Consider the following 19510-nt stretch of genomic DNA (forward strand, 5'->3'; position numbering starts at 1 on the left):
TGGGGGCATCATGGTGACTTCCTTGTTTTTATTACCTTGGTTTTTGCGTTTGTTATTTGGCATATTGGAGATATTTGGTTTCTTCACTGTGGTGCTTTTTCTTGTTATACTATGACTCTAGATTAAGTGGACTGTCTGTTTTTGATGGAGCCTTAGAGGCTTGAGATGGGTGTGGCCTGAGAGCTCTGTTTGGTGTGCCAAAGGTAACACTCCCAGGTTAGGCATGGTAGATCTCTCTCTCTCTCTCTTTCTTTCTTTTTTTGATTCAAAAGGGAAGTAATTCTGCACAGCTGAACGAAGTTGGAGGTAGTTAGCAGGCAAATGATATACCCACAGGAGCCAGAGATCGGAAGCTCTTTCCCAAGGACCACACAGGGAATCTGTTCTGCACTCAGAGTGGGCTCAAATTCTCCTTCAGTCTCCCACTGGGTTGCCAAAGTTACGGAATTGTAGCGTCTCTGGAGAGTACTCACGTGAATTCCATGAGTTCTCTCCCCCACCGTCTCTTTTTTCACAGTCTCAGTTCAGTAGCACCACGAATTTACTAGGTCCTAATCTCCTGTTAATTCGCCCCACCCAGAGTCAGGTTTTTCTGCTAGGCTTAGGGCTGGTGCAGACCTGAGGTCGCTCTGCTTATGACGTATGTCCAAGATGGCGCCTGCTCTTTGTCTTGCTCGCCCTTGAGAGGTGAGCAGAGAGAGAGAAACCCGTGTCCGTACCAGTCACCTTTTTTTTTCTCTCTCTCTCTCTTCCAGTTAGCCTGGTGAACTTTTCTCCCCCGGGGGTCGTTCCCTCTAGTCTCCTCTCTCCGTTTGCCTGCCGGTGTCTCGGGCTATTGAGGTTCGGCTCACCTCGCGTTCCAGCGCTGGTGTTTTGAGTCTGCCACTGGTGTCCCGAACTGTGGGCTCCCACGCTCTCCACGCAGGTCCGCTGTGAATCACGCGTTCCAGAAGAGTTTCTTCTGCTGTTTCCTCCCTTACTCTTCCTTGAACCTGCAGTATCTCCACTTTTATTAAACTGTCTCTCCCCGGACTCTCAGTGTGCTCCCTTCCTATTCCGCCATCTTACCTCCTCCCCCTAGACAATCAAGATTGCACTTTGAGAACACAGACTGTCCCATTGAGGAGGGTCTGTACCTGGGAAGCGGGCTTCTCATCTTACACATGTCGCCGGGAAACGGTTAGGATTGAGAAAGGAGGCCGTCTCTGCCCCTTATCTTCTTCTGGGACATCCATTGACCCATGGAAGGAGAGGATGAGGTCATGGAAACAGTGACATAGCTCCTCATGCCCACCAACTAAGCTCCTCAGCACTTCAACTGAGAACTCTTAAATGCTTCTGCGCCTTCCCTGATGTCATGAGCAGAGGTAGGCATATCCGTGATGTCATGGGCATAGTGTAGGCATATCCCTGATGTCATGGACACAGTGTATGTGTATCCCTGATGTCATGGAAACAGTGTAGGCATATCCCTGATGTCATGGACACAGTGTATGTGTATCCCTGAGGTCATGGAAACAGTGTAGGCATATCTGTGATGTCATGGACACAGTGTATGTGTATCCCTGATGTCATGAGCACAGAGTAGGCATATCTGTGATGTCATGGACACAGTGTAGGTGTATCCCTGTTGTCATGAGCACAGAGTAGGCATATCTGTGATTCATGGACACAGTGTAGGTGTATCCCTGTTGTCATGAGCACAGAATAGGCATATCCATGATGTCATGGGCACAGCATATGCATATCTATGATGTCATGAGCACAGTGTAGGCATATCCCTGATGTAATGAACACAGTGTAGGCATATCCATGATGCCATGAGCATACTGTAGGCATGTCCCTGATGTCATGGGCCCAGTGTAGGCATATCCCTGATGTCATGGGCCCAGTGTAGGCATATCCCTGATGTCATGAGCACAGAGTAGGCATATCCTTGATGCCATGAGCATAGTGTAGGCATAACCCTGATGTCATGAGCACAGTATAGGAGTATCCCTGATGTCAAGGGCACAGTGTATGGGTATCCGTGATGTCATGGACCCATTGTAGGCATATCCCAGATGCCATGAGCACAGTGTAGGCATATCCTTGATGTCATGAGCACAGTGTAGGCACATCCCTGATGTCATGGACACAGTGTAGGTGTATCCCTGTTGTCATGAGTACAGAATAGGCATATCCATGATGTCATGGGCACAGCATATGCATATCTGTGATGTCATGAGCACAGTGTAGGCCGGCGCCGCGGCTCACTAGGCTAATCCTCCACCTAGCGGCGCCGGCACACCGGGTTCTAGTCCCGGTCGGGGCGCCGGATTCTGTCCCGGTTGCCCCTCTTCCAGGCCAGCCCTCTGCTGTGGCCAGGGAGTGCAGTGGAGGATGGCCCAGGTGCTTGGGCCCTGCACCCCATGGGAGACCAGGAAAAGCACCTGGCTCCTGGCTCCTGCCATCGGGTCAGCGCGGTGCGCTGGCCGCAGCGCGCCAGCCACGGCGGCCATTGGAGGGTGAACCAAGGGCAAAGGAAGACCTTTCTCTCTGTCTCTCTCTCTCACTGTCCACTCTGCCTGTCAAAAAAAAATAAATAAATAAAAAAAAAATAAATGAGCACAGTGTAGGCACATCCCTGTTGTCATGAGCACAGTGTAGGCATATCCCTGATGTCATGAGCACAGTGTAGGCACATCCCTGATGTCATGGACACAGTGTAGGTGTATCCATGATGTCATGGGCCCAGTGTAGGCATATCCTTGATGCCATGAGCATAGTGTAGGCAAAACCCTGATGCCATGAGCATAGTATAGGCATAACCCTGATGTCATGAGCACAGTATAGGAGTATTTCCTGATGTCATGGGCACAGTGTATGGGTATCCGTGATGTCATGGACCCAGTGTAGGCATATCCCTGATGCCATGAGCACAGAGTAGGCATATCCATGATGTCATGGGCCCAGTGTAGGCATATCCTTGATGCCATGAGCATAGTGTAGGCATAACCCTGATGCCATGAGCACAGTATCGGAGATCCCTGATGTCATGGGCACAGTGTATGCATATTCGTGTTGTCATGGGCACAGTGTATGCATATCCGTGTTGTCATGGGCACAGAATAGGCATATCTGTGTTGTCATGGTCACAGTGTATGGGTATCCATGATGTCATGGGCCCAGTGTAGGTGTATCCCTGATGCCATGAACACAGTGTAGGCATATCCATGATGTCATGGGTACAGTGTATGCGTATTTGTGATGTCACAAGCACAGTGTTGGAGATCCCTGATGTCATGGGCACAGTGTATGCATATCTGTGTTGTCATGGGCACAGTGTATGGGTATCCGTGATGTCGTGGACACAGTGTATGCGTATTTGTGATGTCATGAGCACAGTATAGGAGTATCCCTGATGTCATGAACACAGTGAATGCATATCCGTGGTGTCATGAGTGCAGTGGAGGCTCACTGACATCCTGTGGGTCGGCAGGAGAATGAGGCACCACATGTTGTGCTGAGGAGGACCTCTCGCTGAGCCATGAGGAAGGTACTGTTATTATCAGGTACTGGGCTCCTGAGGGTTAAAGAAGTTGGATAACAGCTGGAAGAGGCAGGGCAGGGATTTGGAACACAGCATTGCTTGTCTGTGATCTGACACACTCACCACGGTATTCCTGCCTTCCATCAATGGGCATGAGTTAGCTTAGGCAGAAATTGCTAGGCTGTTATTAAGGGTTACAGCTCAGACAGTGGACCTAAGGCAGAAGTCGAATCAATAGACAGGGGCCTGGAGTTCTGGTGCAGCCTGTTTGTGCAGTAAGGGGAGCGTCTGCTGCTCAGAGGCTTGTTCCACATGCCAGTCAGCCACTCCCTCTCAGTGAGAAGCAGGCGATTCCCCAGGTGGCTGATAAATGTGAATTTACATGTACTTTCCTGGTGTCCTCAAGGAATGAGTGTGTCTGTCACAGAGAATCAAGTTACCTTGAGGATTGTGGTGCGGAGGGTTAGTTTTATGTGGGGGTTTTGGGATCCACTCACCCAGTATGGGAAGAGGTTCTATGTGAGGAAGTGACCACTGGGCCCGAGCTTGGGCGTGCTCTGCCACAAATACTGTTGAAAACTATGAAAGGTCAAGCCGAGGGAGATGATGTTCTGCTGCATTGTGGGGGAGAAAGACGTACCTGGTCTTGATTTGAGGTGTGCTAGGGAGAGAGGTTATGGAAAGACTGAACAATGATGTAGTTGTGCTTCTCCTCACATTATTGATAAGAACACTTAGGATTACAGAGACTGGGGGATTCAGAGCCCAAGACCTTCCCCAGCACCGTGCACTACCTCTCATAACACATTCTCCACTAAGCGCAGATGAAAGAACTCAGAGCTGCCTCCCTGTGACCTAGTGTTGGAGTTTCCCAGTTGCATACTAACTGCTAAAATGCCCATTTTCTCTCTCAGCTTCAGTTGCTTCTAAGTGAATTTCTGATTCTCATTTAAGATTGACATCTTAAGACTAAAAAGGGGATTGTCATGTCAAGGGGGTGACGAGACAGTTCAGAGGCAGGAAGAAGCACAGACGTTTAGGGAGGAGGGCGGAAGCCTTGAGAAAATCTTTTCGAACTGTGTTTTTTTTTTTTTTTTTAACTTTTATTTAATAAATATAAATTTCCAAAGTACAGCTTTTGGATTACAGTGGCTCCCCCCCCCCATAACTTCCTTCCCCCACCCGCAACCCTCCCATCTCCCGTTCCCTCTCCCATTCCATTCACATCAAGATTCATTTTCAATTATCTTTATATACAGAAGATCATTTTAGCATATATTAAGTAAAGATTTCAACAGTTTGCACCCACACAGAAACAAAAAATGTATAGTACTGTTTGAGTACTAGTTATAGCATTAATTCACATAGTACAACACATTAAGGACAGAGATCCTGCATGGGGAGTAAGTGCACAATGACTCCTATTGTTGACTTAACAATTGACACTCTTGTTTATGGCATCAGTAATCACCCTAGGCTCTAGTCATGAGTTGCCAAGGCTATGGAAGCCTTTTGAGTTCACCAACTCCGATCTTATTTAGACAAGGTCATAGTCAAAATCTCCCTTCAGAGAAAGGCACCTCTTTCTTTGATGGCCCTTTATTTCCACTGGGATCTCAGTCGCAGAGATCTTTCATTTAGGGTTTTTTTTTGTTGTTGTTTTTTGTTTTTGTTTTTGTTTTGCCAGAGTGTCTTGGCTTTCCATGCCTAAAATACTCTCATGGGCTCTTCAGCCAGATCTGAATGCCTTACGGGCTGATTTAGTTGTGATTGTGAGGTCAGTGATTTGGTCTGGTCTGAGAGAGTGGGTCACTCCTGTAGCAGTCAGTGTGTGCAGGTTAACTGTGTTGGTTGGCTTCAGGTAGCCTCCCACATGTCTGGTGGTTGGTGCTAGCCGTAGTCTGGATGTCTCACTACAGGAGACTTTTCTAAGGAGATGAGACCAGACTTTGTGTCACAGCAGTCACAGAGGAGAGTTACAAGATAGTGAAAGCAGTAAGCACTGTGTCCTCTTGGTCAGAGCTGAAGTTAGTCACAGATCAGCTCAAATTCCCAGGTTGGGGAAAACAGATTCTGCCTCAATTTACGAAGTAGCATCCTTTTTTTTTTTTTTTTTTTTTTTTTTTTTTGACAGGCAGAGTTAGAAAGAGAGAGAGAAAGGTCTTCCTTCCATTGGTTCACCCTCCAAATGGCCGCTATGGCCAGCGCTGCACCGATCCAAAGCCAGGAGCCAGGTGCTTCCTCCTGGTCTCCCATGCGGGTGCAAGGCCCAAGCACCTGGGCTGTCCTCCACTGCCTTCCTGGGCCACAGCAGAGAGGTAGACTGGAAGAGGAGCAATCGAGACTAGAATCCAGGGTGCCGGCGCTGCAGGGGGAGGATTAGCCAAGTGAGCTGTGGCGCTGGCCCTAAGTAGCATCTTTTAAACAACAAAAAAAGCTTATTTTTATTTATTTGAAAGGAAGAATGATGGAGAGTGATTTAGGGATATATTTTCACTCCCCAAATGCCCCAAGAACCAAAGCTGGTCCAGGTTGAAGCCAGAAGCTAGAAGCCAAAAGCCAGAACTGCATCTAGGTCTCCTGTTTGGTCGTAGGGACTCAACTGCTTGAGCCATCTCTACCACCTCACAGGATCACATTAGCAGAAAGCTGTGTTGGAAGCAGAGAGCCGGGACTTGAACTGTCCACTCTGATATGGATGCAGCTTAACTCATTGCACCATGACACCTGCCCCAAGAAGTGGCATCTTTTATTAGGAACTTTAGACCAAACTTGAGTAGAGTTTAAGTTGGGTACATTTGCCTGGGGGCGAGGAAGGGGAAACAGATTAAGAGTTGAGAAAACCAAGGTGCTTTGCAATAGGTAGTAGAGGTAGTGGTTTGGAAGTGGGAATGGAAAACAAGATGGGTTATCATTTGGAATTTTGTTTATTTCTTAGATTCTGTTATCAGTGCTTTTCTTTGACCCAGGATCCTCCAATTTCTCCGCACCTAATCTTTTTTTTTTCTTACCCTACATTCAAGGAACAGTAATTGCTATTATACAGCTTCTAGGGTCAGGGCACAAAAATAGATATTGTGACTATTAAAATGTGTGTGGGGGCTTTTAAATACATAAACCACATTTCTGCCATTGCATTTCACATGTCTTTGAATTGTAAAATGCATTCTTAAATGCATTTGCACATTTCTGAGGAACTTTTAAACTTGAACATGCAACATTGTAGAATTACCACAAGGTGGTGCCACAAGTATATTGAAAGCAAGATATTTCCTCATTCTCATTCCTAAATCAACATTTTGATGGAATTTATCAATGATTATGAACAGCAGAGAAATATCACTCCCAGGGGAGAGGCTGTATACAGATGTGCACGTGTGGGCAAAAGCACGTTTTTGAGCATCTCCTATGCATTAGGCAGAATCTGTATTTCAAAGGGTGCGGGTGTGGGTGTGGGTGTGTATACAAGGAGAGGAAGAGAGATCTCTCTCCAGTTTTCAGGATTAAATATTGCCATTTAAATATCTTAATACAGCTCCATGTCTGGAAAAGAATTGTGGTCCATTTTAAGCGATGTTAATTATGAATATAATGTTAAATGATGCAAATTTAGGTTTTGAGATAGATGCAAAGATAGGTTTAGAATCAATCAATATTGTAATATCGTTTACTTTTGTAATATAAACATATGGTTTTAAATACTTAGTTTTTCTTCAGTTTTGTTGGATCAATCTGCTATTTATCAATCTGACTTTTGCAAAACGTAAGTAGCATAGTGAAAGGATAACAAATCATTCATGAAATATTGAGTTTCTACCAGAAAGTGCATTAGGTAAGTAAATCATTTTATTGGGAGGGAGTTAAATTATTATTTATAATGTACTTATCTTCTTATGACTCCTAATTAGAAATCCATAAAACCTTGTTCATAGAATAATTACTGTACAGTTGGATAGAGCCAACATGACTTCCTAAGATTTTCATGAAGGGATAGAAGGTGGGGGGAGAGTCTTTGGTGAAAATATGTCATATTGGATTTTTGAGAAAAGGTCATCTGTTTCTCTTAGGACAAATCCCAAAACATTATAAAAGAAAGGCCAGGAATTATCTATTTCTTAGAATAATTCTGATCCAGTGACGATACAGTAGAAAGAATAACGAAATATTTTTCTGATACTGTATCTTACCCAGAATTGATCACTCTTTGGATTTGACTCTATTCTTATGAGCAAAGATAGTGTTGGTGCCCCGCATGTGTTCTTCCAATGTGTGAATAAGTTAATATAATTGAGATTTAAATTGAGGGGCTTATTTGATTGAGGTTTCTTATGGATGAGAGAAGAACAATTTAGAAATAGTGAGATGAAGAACTCCAGTCTCCCTAAGTGCTTTGATTTGAGAAAGAGACTCAGCCATTTGGGATGGCATTAGAAATCTAGGGCTACACCTGACATAAACATGAAAAAGTCATTGTAGGACAGCTTCCATATTTTATACACATAACTAAATGTGTTAAATGGGAATATCCATTATATAAATACAGAACTCTAAAGAACCAAATATAAAGGACTTTGGAATATTTTTTAAAAAATTAAAAGGAGGGGCTGGCGCCGTGGCTCACTTGGCTAATCCTCTGCCTGAGGCACTGACAACCCATATGGGCACTGGGTTCTAGTCCCGGTTGCTCCTTTTCCAGTTCAGCTCTCTGCTGTGGCCCGGGAAGGCAGTGGAGAATGGCCCAAGTGCTTGGGCCCCTGCACCTGCATGGGAGACCAGGTAGAAGCACCTGGCCTCTGGCTTCAGATCGGTGCGTGGCGGCTATTTGGGAGGTGAATCAGTGGAAGGAAGACCTTTCTCTCTGTCTAATACATAAATACAAAACATTAAAAGGAGTGGTTGGTCTTTTTTTTAATTTTAAATAAAAAACATAAGTCTTTTACTCAAAAATGCTTTGGATTATGAATACTTACTTGTATCATAATTATAAAATATAAAGATTAGTTAACATCAAGTATTGGTTTATAGATTTTGGAGCCAAATACTGACATCTTTCATTATGGAACCTGAGTCTTACATGGTTATGGGAAGTGCTTGGTACATGAATGATTTGAATCATCAAAGGCATTCTTAAAATCTTGACACGCTATTCAGTAGAAGTGTTGCCCATTTTTAACTAATCCAGAGATAAAGACATTTAAGATGTGGCTCAAAGGAAAGTTACGATGAATAAGTTGAGTTACCACTGTGGGAAGGATGAGTTGGCAGCCTGGATGACCAGCTTTCTTCACACAGGGGTTCTGTCTTCATGTCTTGGCAGAATCACAGCAAAGGGGGCTGTTGGCCATTGTTCCAAGTTAGGCAACTTGTGGGACTGCAACAACTGACCAGAGGTTGGTATTTATCCTTAGAATTTAGGATTTGTTGGCCGGTGCCACGGCTCACTTGGCTAATCCTCCGCCTGCAGCACCAGCACCCTGGGTTCTAGTCCTGGTTGGGGTGCCTGATTCTGTTCCGGTTTCCCCTCTTCCAGTCCAGCTCTCTGCTGTGGCCTGGGAAGTCAGTGGAGGATGGCCCAAGTGCTTGGGCCCTGCACCCGCATGGGAGACCAGGAGGAAGCACCTGGCTCCTGGCTTCAGATTAGCGCAACGCGCCAGCTGCAGCGCGCTGGCCGTAGTGGCCATTTGGGGGGTGAACCTACGGAAGGATAACCTTTGTCTCTCTGTCTCTCTCTCACTGTCTAAATCTGCCTATCAAAAAAAAAAAAAAAAAAAAAAGAATTTAGGATTTGTCTCTAGCTGGGTCTTGGGCCAACATGTTTTCTCTTTTCCTAACTATGTAAAGAATTTACAAAAAAGGATGTGTTTTGTATTTTTTTAATGGACTGAGTATGAAGACATTCACATCCTGTTGTGAATTCATCTTAAGAGCTTGCCCTCTGAGGTGCCTGCCTTGCAGTCCAAGGACTGTTGGCCTGTAGGTGCTAGGAGTTTACCTAGTTCTCGTTTGCATGTGATGGAATGGGTGTTAGGGGATTTTGGTTTGGCCTTGAGGTGTTACCCACCATTTCAGATAATCAGTTACTTTTAGAAGCCGCGGTAACTCCATCGGGACACCATTTTAGTTGCTAAAGAAAGAATTCATAAGTTGTGTTGTGCTGTCAACAAATGAATAAGTAAATACATGAATGCAGTTTACATCTTCATGAGGAGAATGACTTTTTGACGTGTTCTGGATGTGAAGATTATGGCTACACATTCTGCTCAGCAGGCAGGAGAGTGATGTTCATATCACCTAATCCAGGACTTCCCCCAGTTGGGTCTGACTCTAAAAGGCACTCAGGAAATGTTTTCAGAAGACTGAATGCTTGTCAACCTTAAATCCAGCCTTAAGATGTCCTAAACAGCACTCTGGCCTCAGAATCAGCCCTTAAGGCATTTGATCCGGCTAAAAAGCCCATGAGAGTTTCTCAGGCATGGAAAGCCAAGACACTGTGGTAAAAAAAAAAAAAAAAAAAAAGAAAAGAAAAGAAAAAAAAATGACCTAAATGAAATATCTCTGTGAGTGAGATCCCAGCAGAAAGAATGGGCCATCAAAGAAAGAGGTGCCTTTCTCTGAAGGGAGGAGAGAACTTCCACTTTGACTATGACCTTGTCTAAATAAGATCAGAGTTGGCGAAGTCAAGAGGCTTCTATAACCTTGGAAGCTCATGACAAGAGCCTCGGGTGATTACTGAAGCCATAAATAAGAGTGTCAATTGTTGAATCAACAACAGGAGTCACTGTGCATTTACTCCCCATATAGGATCTCAGTCCTTAATGTGTTCTACTTTGTGAATTAACAGTATAACTAGTAACCAAACAGTACTTTATATTTTGTGTTTTGTGTGGGTGCAAACTGTTGAAATCTTTACTTAGTATATACTAAATTGATTTTCTGTATATAAAGATAATTGAAAATGAATCTTGATGTGAATGGAATGGGAGAGGGAGTGGGAGATGGGATGGTTGTGGGTGGGAGGGAGGTTATGAGGGAAAAGCCTCTATAATCCAAAAGTTGTACTTTGGAAATTTATATTTATTAAATAAAAGTTAAAAAAATCCAGCCTTATTATTTATGTTAAAGTTCTTTGATACACTCATTTTTATAAAGTATTTTGTAAATGTATTCATCCGAAACACTTCAAGTAAATACAATATAATATTCATGTCTCTTGGGAATATTTAAAAGCAAGGTTTATAATTAAACAGTTTTCATATTGATGGTAAAGAATGTTACTATGTTTTTCTACACGTGATAAAATAGAGACCTTTGCTTCATAAGGTGAAGCTTATATTTTGCTTTTGGCAATATCATGTGTGATGTTTAATATCCTGGATATTTTGCTTTTGGGTACAATGAGAAAACCCAGTGTTTAATGCCTCCCTCTGAAAATACAATCTTCCTTTAAAATTTTTTTTTTTAAAAATAAGGTAGATTGTTTTAAAAATGTGTGTCAAATGCCTTTAAACTAGTGGGTATAACGTGGGTGATCAGTGATTGGTGTTACTGTGTTTTGATTTTTAGAGTCAGTAATCCTGAATGGATTATTCTTCTAGCTTTCCATTACCATGCCCCAATTTTGTCATTTTGCATTATTGCCACATTTCTGCCCTGCTTTGTGTCCCAGCCTTAATACCACCTTTTCTCCTTTTTTTCCCCCATCCCTTAAAAGCTACCCTTCAAATCTATTGCCCTAGCAAGAGGACACTAGCTTAAGCATCGTTTCCCAATTTATAACTTGATAATAGTTTAAATGAACTTTGGCTGCAACTCCTGAAATCCAAGAAGCTCTGAAAACCCAAAGGTTTTATAATTGATATTGATGGAAAAACCTGACCTGAACTGATGTGAGGTTAATTATAGTCTTTATTTATTCCATTTAGAATGAATATACACATGTTGTACTACAGAAATGTTAATGTATCCGACTATAGACCCACACTAGTGGTGTTATATAATTCATAGTATATAAAGAATATTACCTTTCTAAAATCTGAAAACATTGGAATTCTGAAATGCATCAGGCACTAAGGATTTGAGATAATGAATTGAGAACCTATAATCCAATGTTGCAATTTTATTTTAAACTTTTATCTTAGTACCAGGAAGCTTCATATGCAGTTAAAATAAAGGGGTTTTGAATACACCGTCTCTTATAAACAATTTTCTAAGTTCTGGAGAGTTGCGGGTTGGGGAGAGCAGAGGACTGAGCAATTGCTGAATCAGTGATGCCCATACCATTTCTCATGATGTGTTCAGGTGTTGCCCTAGGGGCTTTGTGAAGCACAAAACAAGTGGAATTTAGGTGGCAAAAGTGGCTTTAAAGGATGATGTGGATATATGTACACAGGCACATGCAGACACAGGTTGCCTGTGTCTCTGTCTCCAAGAAAGTTGTGTGCTTAGCAGCCTAGAAAGAGTCAACTCTACATGTAGGATACCCATTTGAGTGCTGTGTTGTGTTATGCCAAAATATTCTGTTATGTAAATGTACACTATTTTTACACAGATATTTGAGAACTGAATGTGCTAGTAGTATAACTAGAATTGAGCCCCGTTGTTTATAGAAATTGCCTTGATTTGATCCTTATTTGCTCTGTGTTTAGTGTCTGAATGAGAACCTAAAAGTCTTTGAAAATTTGAATGAAACTTAAATGTGTTCTTTGCTACTGCTGCCTGCTAGGAATTTCTTCAAGTTATGTTTGTGATTTTTGATAAATGTTCTATGCCCTTTTTGCTTTGCGCTTTGCATGCACACGTCAGATGTCTATATTTTGAAATCTCAAAATCATAGCTGCTACTATCTGGGATAAGACTGCGTCCCTGGATTTTTCAATTCATGTGTTAGTAACAAAAGAGGAAGGATGGTAAAAGGTAAAGGTTTAGATTTGGGGATGGCTGGGGTGGAAATGTATGTGTCATAGATTATTTTCTTTCAATAACAAGCCAACATTATGTTGTTGAAAATGTCCTCTATCTTGAATGTTTATATTTTTGTCACACATATTACATTGAAATCTTTATCATCTAATTACTTGTCTTGAAGTAAAATTGACACTGCTTTGCCCTAGTATTAGCATAGCCCTTCACATATTTATTGTTATCATTATTTTCATTTATAGACAGGCACTTGGGAGTTAAAGGATATCTAACTTGCTTTTTAATAGTCATCTGTGTCAAATATATGGTGTTTGGGAGGTGGGTATTTGTAACAGCCTCTAATGATTTCATTTGTCTGTAGGGAAGTCCAAGGAACCTACAACTATGCTGGTTTTTGCAGCCTTTATGATAAGTCCTTATTATATAGACTACTGATTTCTTCTCTGTATTCCTGCTCATTGTTGAAAAGCCAGAGCTATTTTTAACATTTACACAATTTCGATAGAAGATTCTTCATTCCACAAGGTTTGGTGCTAAATCTGTGGAGCCTTTCATAATTATATTCTTTTCGTGGTTTGCTTGAATTTGATCACAGTGGCTGATTTCATGCATTGATAATGAAGGCTTAGGTTGCCTGTTTCTCGGCATAAATCCACCTCAGACTTGTACGTTGACAGTGCTTCTGGTTTCAGCACGCGTGGAGATATAGAATTGAAATTGCTCTGCTTTCTTTACAAATGACTCAGAGTGTGCCTGTCCTTCCCTAAAATGTTGCCAGCGTGTAAAGGATTTTCAATGAGCAGTGCAATAAGCCAGCAACTGGGAAGGTTTGGAGCGGCACTGATATAACGTGGTGCTGTCACACAGATAATCAGGGCTGGAGCCAAGTCTCGGTAGCACTGTGCGTTACCCTGGTCATATGCTGGAAGTTTTGTTTATCTGAGTTGGTTGTTCTTGAAGCTGGCGAAAGCCCTGCCAGGATGTGGACTGGACTTCCTAGCAGAGGTGAGCATTTTTATTCTAAAACTTGGATGCTGGGATCTGGGATGTCAGAACAGACTCTTGCGTGCGTTGTGCTGAATCCTGTGGAGTCATCAATTGTGTTTTATCACATTGTGCTGACACATCTGAAGGGGCATAACTGAAGAGCAAATATCTGATGCTTTAATTTTATGGGAATGTAACTCCTTCAGTGGGAGATCAGTCTCCTTTTATTTCTGTGCTAGCTGTGTGCCGGGGACATCTTACCAGTAGGTGACTTCCTTTGCATTTTAAACATTCAGAACTAGTCAGTGATATGATGTGATTTGCTATCATTACTGGAAGCAGGCAATTAGCAGTGTTATTATGTGCTTCAGGCATATAAAAAGGCTACAAACTAAATGCACTTTATGTAAAATCTTTGACATGAAAAATATATGGGAGGAAACGAGTCATGTTTATGAGATAACTAAGAAAGTAGATGAAATGGATTACATACTGGAGCTGACACCTTGTTAAGCTTGTTATTAATAATTAAAAGTTACGACCTGTCATGCAGTGGACAACCAACAGTAATTGATTTCTAGTGATGGTGTGTCAAATGAGGGGAGGAAATTAACAGCATTTCTTCATAAAACATGTTTTAATTTGATGTGATGCTTTCACTGTAGCAGATTTTACCATTTAAATGTAAATAAAGTACTGGCTCTCACCAGGAGAAGTTCAATTACTAGATAATCGTGCTTAGAAAGGTCTGATGTACCGTTGTAAGTATAGGATATCTGAAAGCAAACTAGGTAAGGGCAAGCTCAAAGTTAGCCTCCAGATAGATGGCTCCTACCGCTGAGGCTCTGCTCAACTCTGATTCCTGTGTGACGAGGAGCTGTTCTAAACAAGAAGGGAATGTGAGGGTTATGATCCATTCAAATGACATGATGCTTATTTGGTGTCTGTCTGGTATGTTAGGTCTGCAGAAGAATCTATTTTTATTTGATTGGGAGTTAACATGGCACATGGGGTGTGTATATATGTGTATGTGTTTCTCTTGCTAAATTTATTTGAGGCAACTATTTTATAGCTTTCAGCTTTAAAGTTACAGATAAGTGTGCATTTGTTTGACGGAAGACTTGAGAACCCCGTTTACTGCCAGTACATGTAAAGCTTGGCTAAGCAGACGCATCAGGAGCAAACCATTTGTGTTTGCCAATCTGTCTCGGCAAGTCCCAGGGCCACTATCTTGCTAGAAGCCACTGTGTGCTTTTGAAAGCATGAAATTAGTTTTATACTGAGCACATGGTTTCTCATTTAGCAGCTCTTTTTATGGTAATGGTCAAATTATGGTTCACTGCCAGTATTTCAGTGTTCTGTCCATGCTGATAGCTTCTGCCAAGGTGTCTTTATCTCTAGATTGTTTTTTTGAAGTGGGGAGTTGAGGAGACCTAATTAGATCCTCAAGAAGATACTCTTACCTTTAACCTAGTCTGCTCTCTAAATGCATTGTCATTTCCTCAAAGTTCCTTTCTGTTGTTTAGCCTTGGTCCTACACATTTTTTAAATTGCTAACATCTACCACTGTGGAAATTTCCTGACATGTGACTTCAGAATAGCTACACTCTGAAATGTAAACTATTCATCTCTTCACAATGTATTTGTAGAAAACCTCCCGATTCATGCTGACCACGCTGTGCAGTTGATCATTACTCTTCCCTGCTTGTCTATTAATGCATCCTAGAGCAGTGTTGGAGATAGCGAAAGGCTTTTTTACATTTGATACTGGATATGCACACAAGTGTGGTATGAGCAAGGTGAGGTAAGGAGTAAAATTAAAGCAGTCTGAGGACACGTTAAAATTTGAAAAATGTTGCTTTCTATGCAGTTGTTTGATCTCAAAATGCAAAAGCTCTCAAATGCTAAAATAATAGAACTATTGAATGCAATTTTTATTTGTTTCCACAGGATAATAATAGTTGAAATGCACATGTAAATGTGGTAGGAATGCTTTCGTAGCCTTTTTTCTATCAGAAAATAATAACCCTTGTTGAAAGTTGTGCTGGTCGTAATGCATTTTAAAACAGAGGTGATCAAAATGACCAGAACATTTAGTGGAGTACTTATTCCTGTGCTTATGCTTTGCACGGTGGTAATAGATATTTATGTGTAGTAGGGTACATGTTGGAATGGTTTTAATGTAGTTTTTCTCTCATGTTAGCATGACAATATGACAAAAACATCCCTAAAATCTTGAACATAAAGGTTTTTTCTTGCTATTCCTTGGATCTTTTCCTCAGTTAAGTGAATACACATGAGTACAGATTCAAGATAAAATATTATTACTGAAATGCAGGGGTATAACACCTGCCATTATAATTAGGAAAAAAATTGTGTTTAGATGAAGCACAATTTTAAATGGCGTATTTTTCTTCTGTTCTTTTGGGAATGTCATGTCACAAGTCATCATCAGATTGTCAGGGGAACTTTGAATTAGATTTCAACTAATGAATAAATATTTCATATTTATCACTTCCCCTAAGCTCATGAAACAAATTGGGTTTGTGGGTTGAGAATTAGGTTAGAGGACAGTGAAATTTTCTCTTTGAAATTAATGATGATGTAGCATGTTTACTAAATGAAAAACCTTTAAAGAAGTTGTAGGATGTCAGAATTCTCTTAGCAGAGTGAAACATGTCATATTACATAGAACATAAAAAATTCACTCAGAGGAAGAAAAGGATAGATAATTCGGACTATTTGGCTGAAGTTTTAGTAGCAATTTCTCTTTCAAAAAAGTAGATTTTAGGAGTCATGAAGGTGAGAATCTCATGAACTTTAGCAACTTATTTACGTCTTCACTTTTACATCAAAGGATAGCAATTAGTAGATATTAAAAACAATTATGAAATATAGCAGGCGTAGTAAATCTGTTTTAGTTGAGAAACATGATTGCAAAATCAGAGTACATTCCAAGTTCTTTGGACTTTCCCAATTGTATATGTTCAGTAATTAGTGTGGATAATTTATAAGTGCTTGTAATTTGTTATTTTTTAAAGATATCATATATCTTAAAAATATGTATGTATTTTGAAAGTCAGACAGGGAGAAATATCTTCCATCTACTGGTTCATTCCCCAGATGTCCTCAGTACTCAGGGCTTGGCCAAGCCAAACTCAGGGACCAGGAACTCCATCTGGGTCTCCCACATACCTGGACTACCATCTTCTATCTTGGCCTGGTGCATTACCAGAAGCTGGATTGGAAGAGGAGGTGCCAGGACTAGAACTGGCACCCTGATATTGGATGGAGACTGCCCAAGTGGCAGCATAACCACAATGCTGCCTTATGTAGTTTTTTTTTTTTTTTTAAGATTTTATTTATTTATTTGAGGGTAGAGTTACAGACAGTAAGAGAGAGAGACAAAGAGAGAGAGAGAGAGGGAGGAGACAGAGAAAAAGGTCTTCCTTCCGCTGGTTCACTCCCGCAATGGCCGGAACTGCGCTGATCTGAAGCCAGGAGCTTCTTCCAGGTCTCCCACACGGATGCAGGGGCCCAAGTACTTTGGCCATCTTCTGCTTTCCCAGACCATAGCACAGAGCTGGGTTGGAAGAGGAGCAGTGGGGACTAGAACCAGCGCCCATCTGGGATGCCGGCGCCACAGTCAGAGGATTAACCTACTGTGCCACAGCACCGGCTCTGTGTAGTTTGTTTTGGGCTATGTTGCTGAGGTGATTATATTTTAATGAAAACAGATTCTTGCCTCAAACCTTTATTTCTTACTCTTTTCACTGACTTCCGTTTTCATTTACAATTAATGAGCTAGGAAGGCTTAGTTTTACTCTTTTTTTTTTTTTTTTTTTTTTTTGAGTGGACAGTGAGAGAGAGAGAGACAGAGAGAAAGGTCTTCCTTTGTCGTTGGTTCACCCTCCAATGGCTGGTGCGCTGCGGCCGGCACACTGCACTGATCCGATGACAGGAGCCAGGTGCTTCTCCTGGTCTCCCGTGGGGTGCAGGGCCCAAGTACTTGGGCCATCCTCCACTGCACTCCCGGGCCACAGCAGAGAGCTGTCCTGGAAGAGGGGCAACCGGGACAGAATGCGGCGCCCCGACTGGGACTAGAACCCGGTGTGCCAGCACCGCAAGGTGGAGGATTAGCCTAGTGAGCCGCAGCACTGGCCTTAGTTTTACTCTTATCAGATTTAGGAAATAAAAATATACAGAACTCCTAGTTACATTTTAATTTGAGCTAAAATTCATTTTTTTTTCCGTATTAGTATGTCCCAGGCAACATTTGCAGCATACTTATATAATTTACTAAAATTCATATTTGATTGGATATCTCATGTTTAATCTGGCAACTTTACCTACTTTCTAGATAAGAGAGTCTCCAGTAATGCTCTAGAAAATTTGTTCCACCAAAGCCAAAATGGATCCTTAGTATTTCTCTAAAACATGTTCTGCTGAGGGTTTATGCCTAGAAACGCCTATAGTGAGAAAGTTACCTTTTAGGAATCTTAATATTGGCCTGTGCCGCGGCTCAATAGACTAATCCTCCACCTGTGGTGCTGGTACACCGGATTCTGTCCCGGTTGCACCTCTTCCAGTCCAGCTCTCTGCTGTGGCCCGGGAGTGCAGTGGAGGATGGCCCAAGTCCTTGGGCCCTGCACCCACATGGGAGACCAGGAGAAGCACCTGGCTCCTGCCATCGGATCAGCGTGGTGCGCCAGCCGCAGCGCATCAGCTGCAGCAGCCGTTGGAGGGTGAACCAACAGTAAAGGAAGACTTTTCGTTCTCTCTCTCTCTCACTGTCCACTCTGCCTGTCAAAAAAAAAAAAAAAAAAGAATCTTAACATTAAAAATAGGATGGTGATGTGCAAATCATTAACAAGTATATGAAAACCTACAATTACTGAGATAAAACAATAAAAGTGGGACATTAAATAATAGCATTGACAACACTTTAAATAAATAATGATGAGTATCACACAATTAATTTCCAGTAGTTAACCCTTGCAACTAGAATGCTTTTACAGTTTTTCTGCCTTAACAGGCTTATAAATTAAATTTATAAATTAATTTCATTTTGTTGTAGTTAAGATGTGTAATGAGATATCTTTCCCTCAGTGTCTTCTTCCCTACCTCTCTTGAACTTGTTTTTTTAATTCTTTTTTTTATTTGAGAGTCAGACAGAGTGAGGGTGAGACAGTGAAAGAGTTCCTCCATCCACTGATTTACTCCCCATATGGCTGCAAAATGACTGGAGCTGGGCTGATCCAAAGCCAGGAGTCAGGAGCTTCTTCCAGGTCTCTCACCTGGGTGCAGGGGCCCAAGCACTTTCCCGGGCCACCATCAGAGAGCTGGATCAGAAGAGGAGCAGCTGGGGCACGAAGTGGTGCCTATTGGGCTGCCAGTGCTGCAGGTGGAGGCTTAACCTACCACACCATAACACCATCCCCTTGACCTTTATTTGAAAGTCCATTGCCTTTTTGACTTTAGGACTCAATTTTTGACCACTACTCCCTCAATTTCTCAGAAAGGCAGAGAAACTTGCAGACTTGCCTTAGAAAATCTGAGGAATCCTTAATGATTCAACTCACTGTAGCGGAGTAAAGTAGAAAGGGGTAATATTTATTATGTGCCCAGTATTGCCTCATGTCTAAATATTTATAGGCAGATTTTTATTGAATTCTTGTAACAACTTTATAACATATTAATGCAGTACTCATTGTACACATGCTAAACTGTTTAATCAAATCCCTGTTCCCAGCCCTGAGCTACCACAATTTTAACCACCCTAGAACAGAGCAGAACATTGTGACCTAACTGTCAATGTCACTCTCCCACATTGAGCAACCTGCTTACAGGAGAAAAAAGCAACTCTGTTCTGAAACTCTTGATCTAACTTAAGTCTGCATTGCAAAACATCTTTGCTCACTCAATCTTCCTGCCTTACCTTCTCCTCCTTTCCTAATATCCACCCACCTCCACTCCAACAGAAGTGAATAGACATTAGTGTACAATTTGAATCTCCAAATGAGAAAAAAAATGAAGGAAAGTGAAACACATACATTGGAATGCAATTTTGTG

General features: G+C 41.8%; 1 protein-coding gene across 11 annotated transcripts in view; it reads left to right on the forward strand.

The window, feature by feature from the left end:
- Positions 1-19510, forward strand: part of ZNF385B (zinc finger protein 385B) — a 485063-nt gene that overhangs the window by 126336 nt on the left and 339217 nt on the right. The window contains exon 2 of one of the 11 annotated variants that reach the window (XM_089328034.1): positions 13319-13456. The exons of 9 other annotated variants lie outside the window; for them this stretch is intronic. In XM_089328034.1, coding sequence (XP_089184160.1) covers positions 13319-13456 — 138 coding nt within the window. Of the gene's footprint in view, positions 1-12840; positions 13457-19510 lie in introns of those variants that run through there. One more of the 11 variants, XM_051849391.3, reaches the window with a different exon arrangement.

This window comes from Oryctolagus cuniculus, chromosome 3 (assembly GCF_051225735.1).
Source record: "Oryctolagus cuniculus isolate XC-2025 breed Fujian yellow rabbit chromosome 3, ASM5122573v1, whole genome shotgun sequence".
Classification (NCBI taxonomy): domain Eukaryota; kingdom Metazoa; phylum Chordata; class Mammalia; order Lagomorpha; family Leporidae; genus Oryctolagus; species Oryctolagus cuniculus.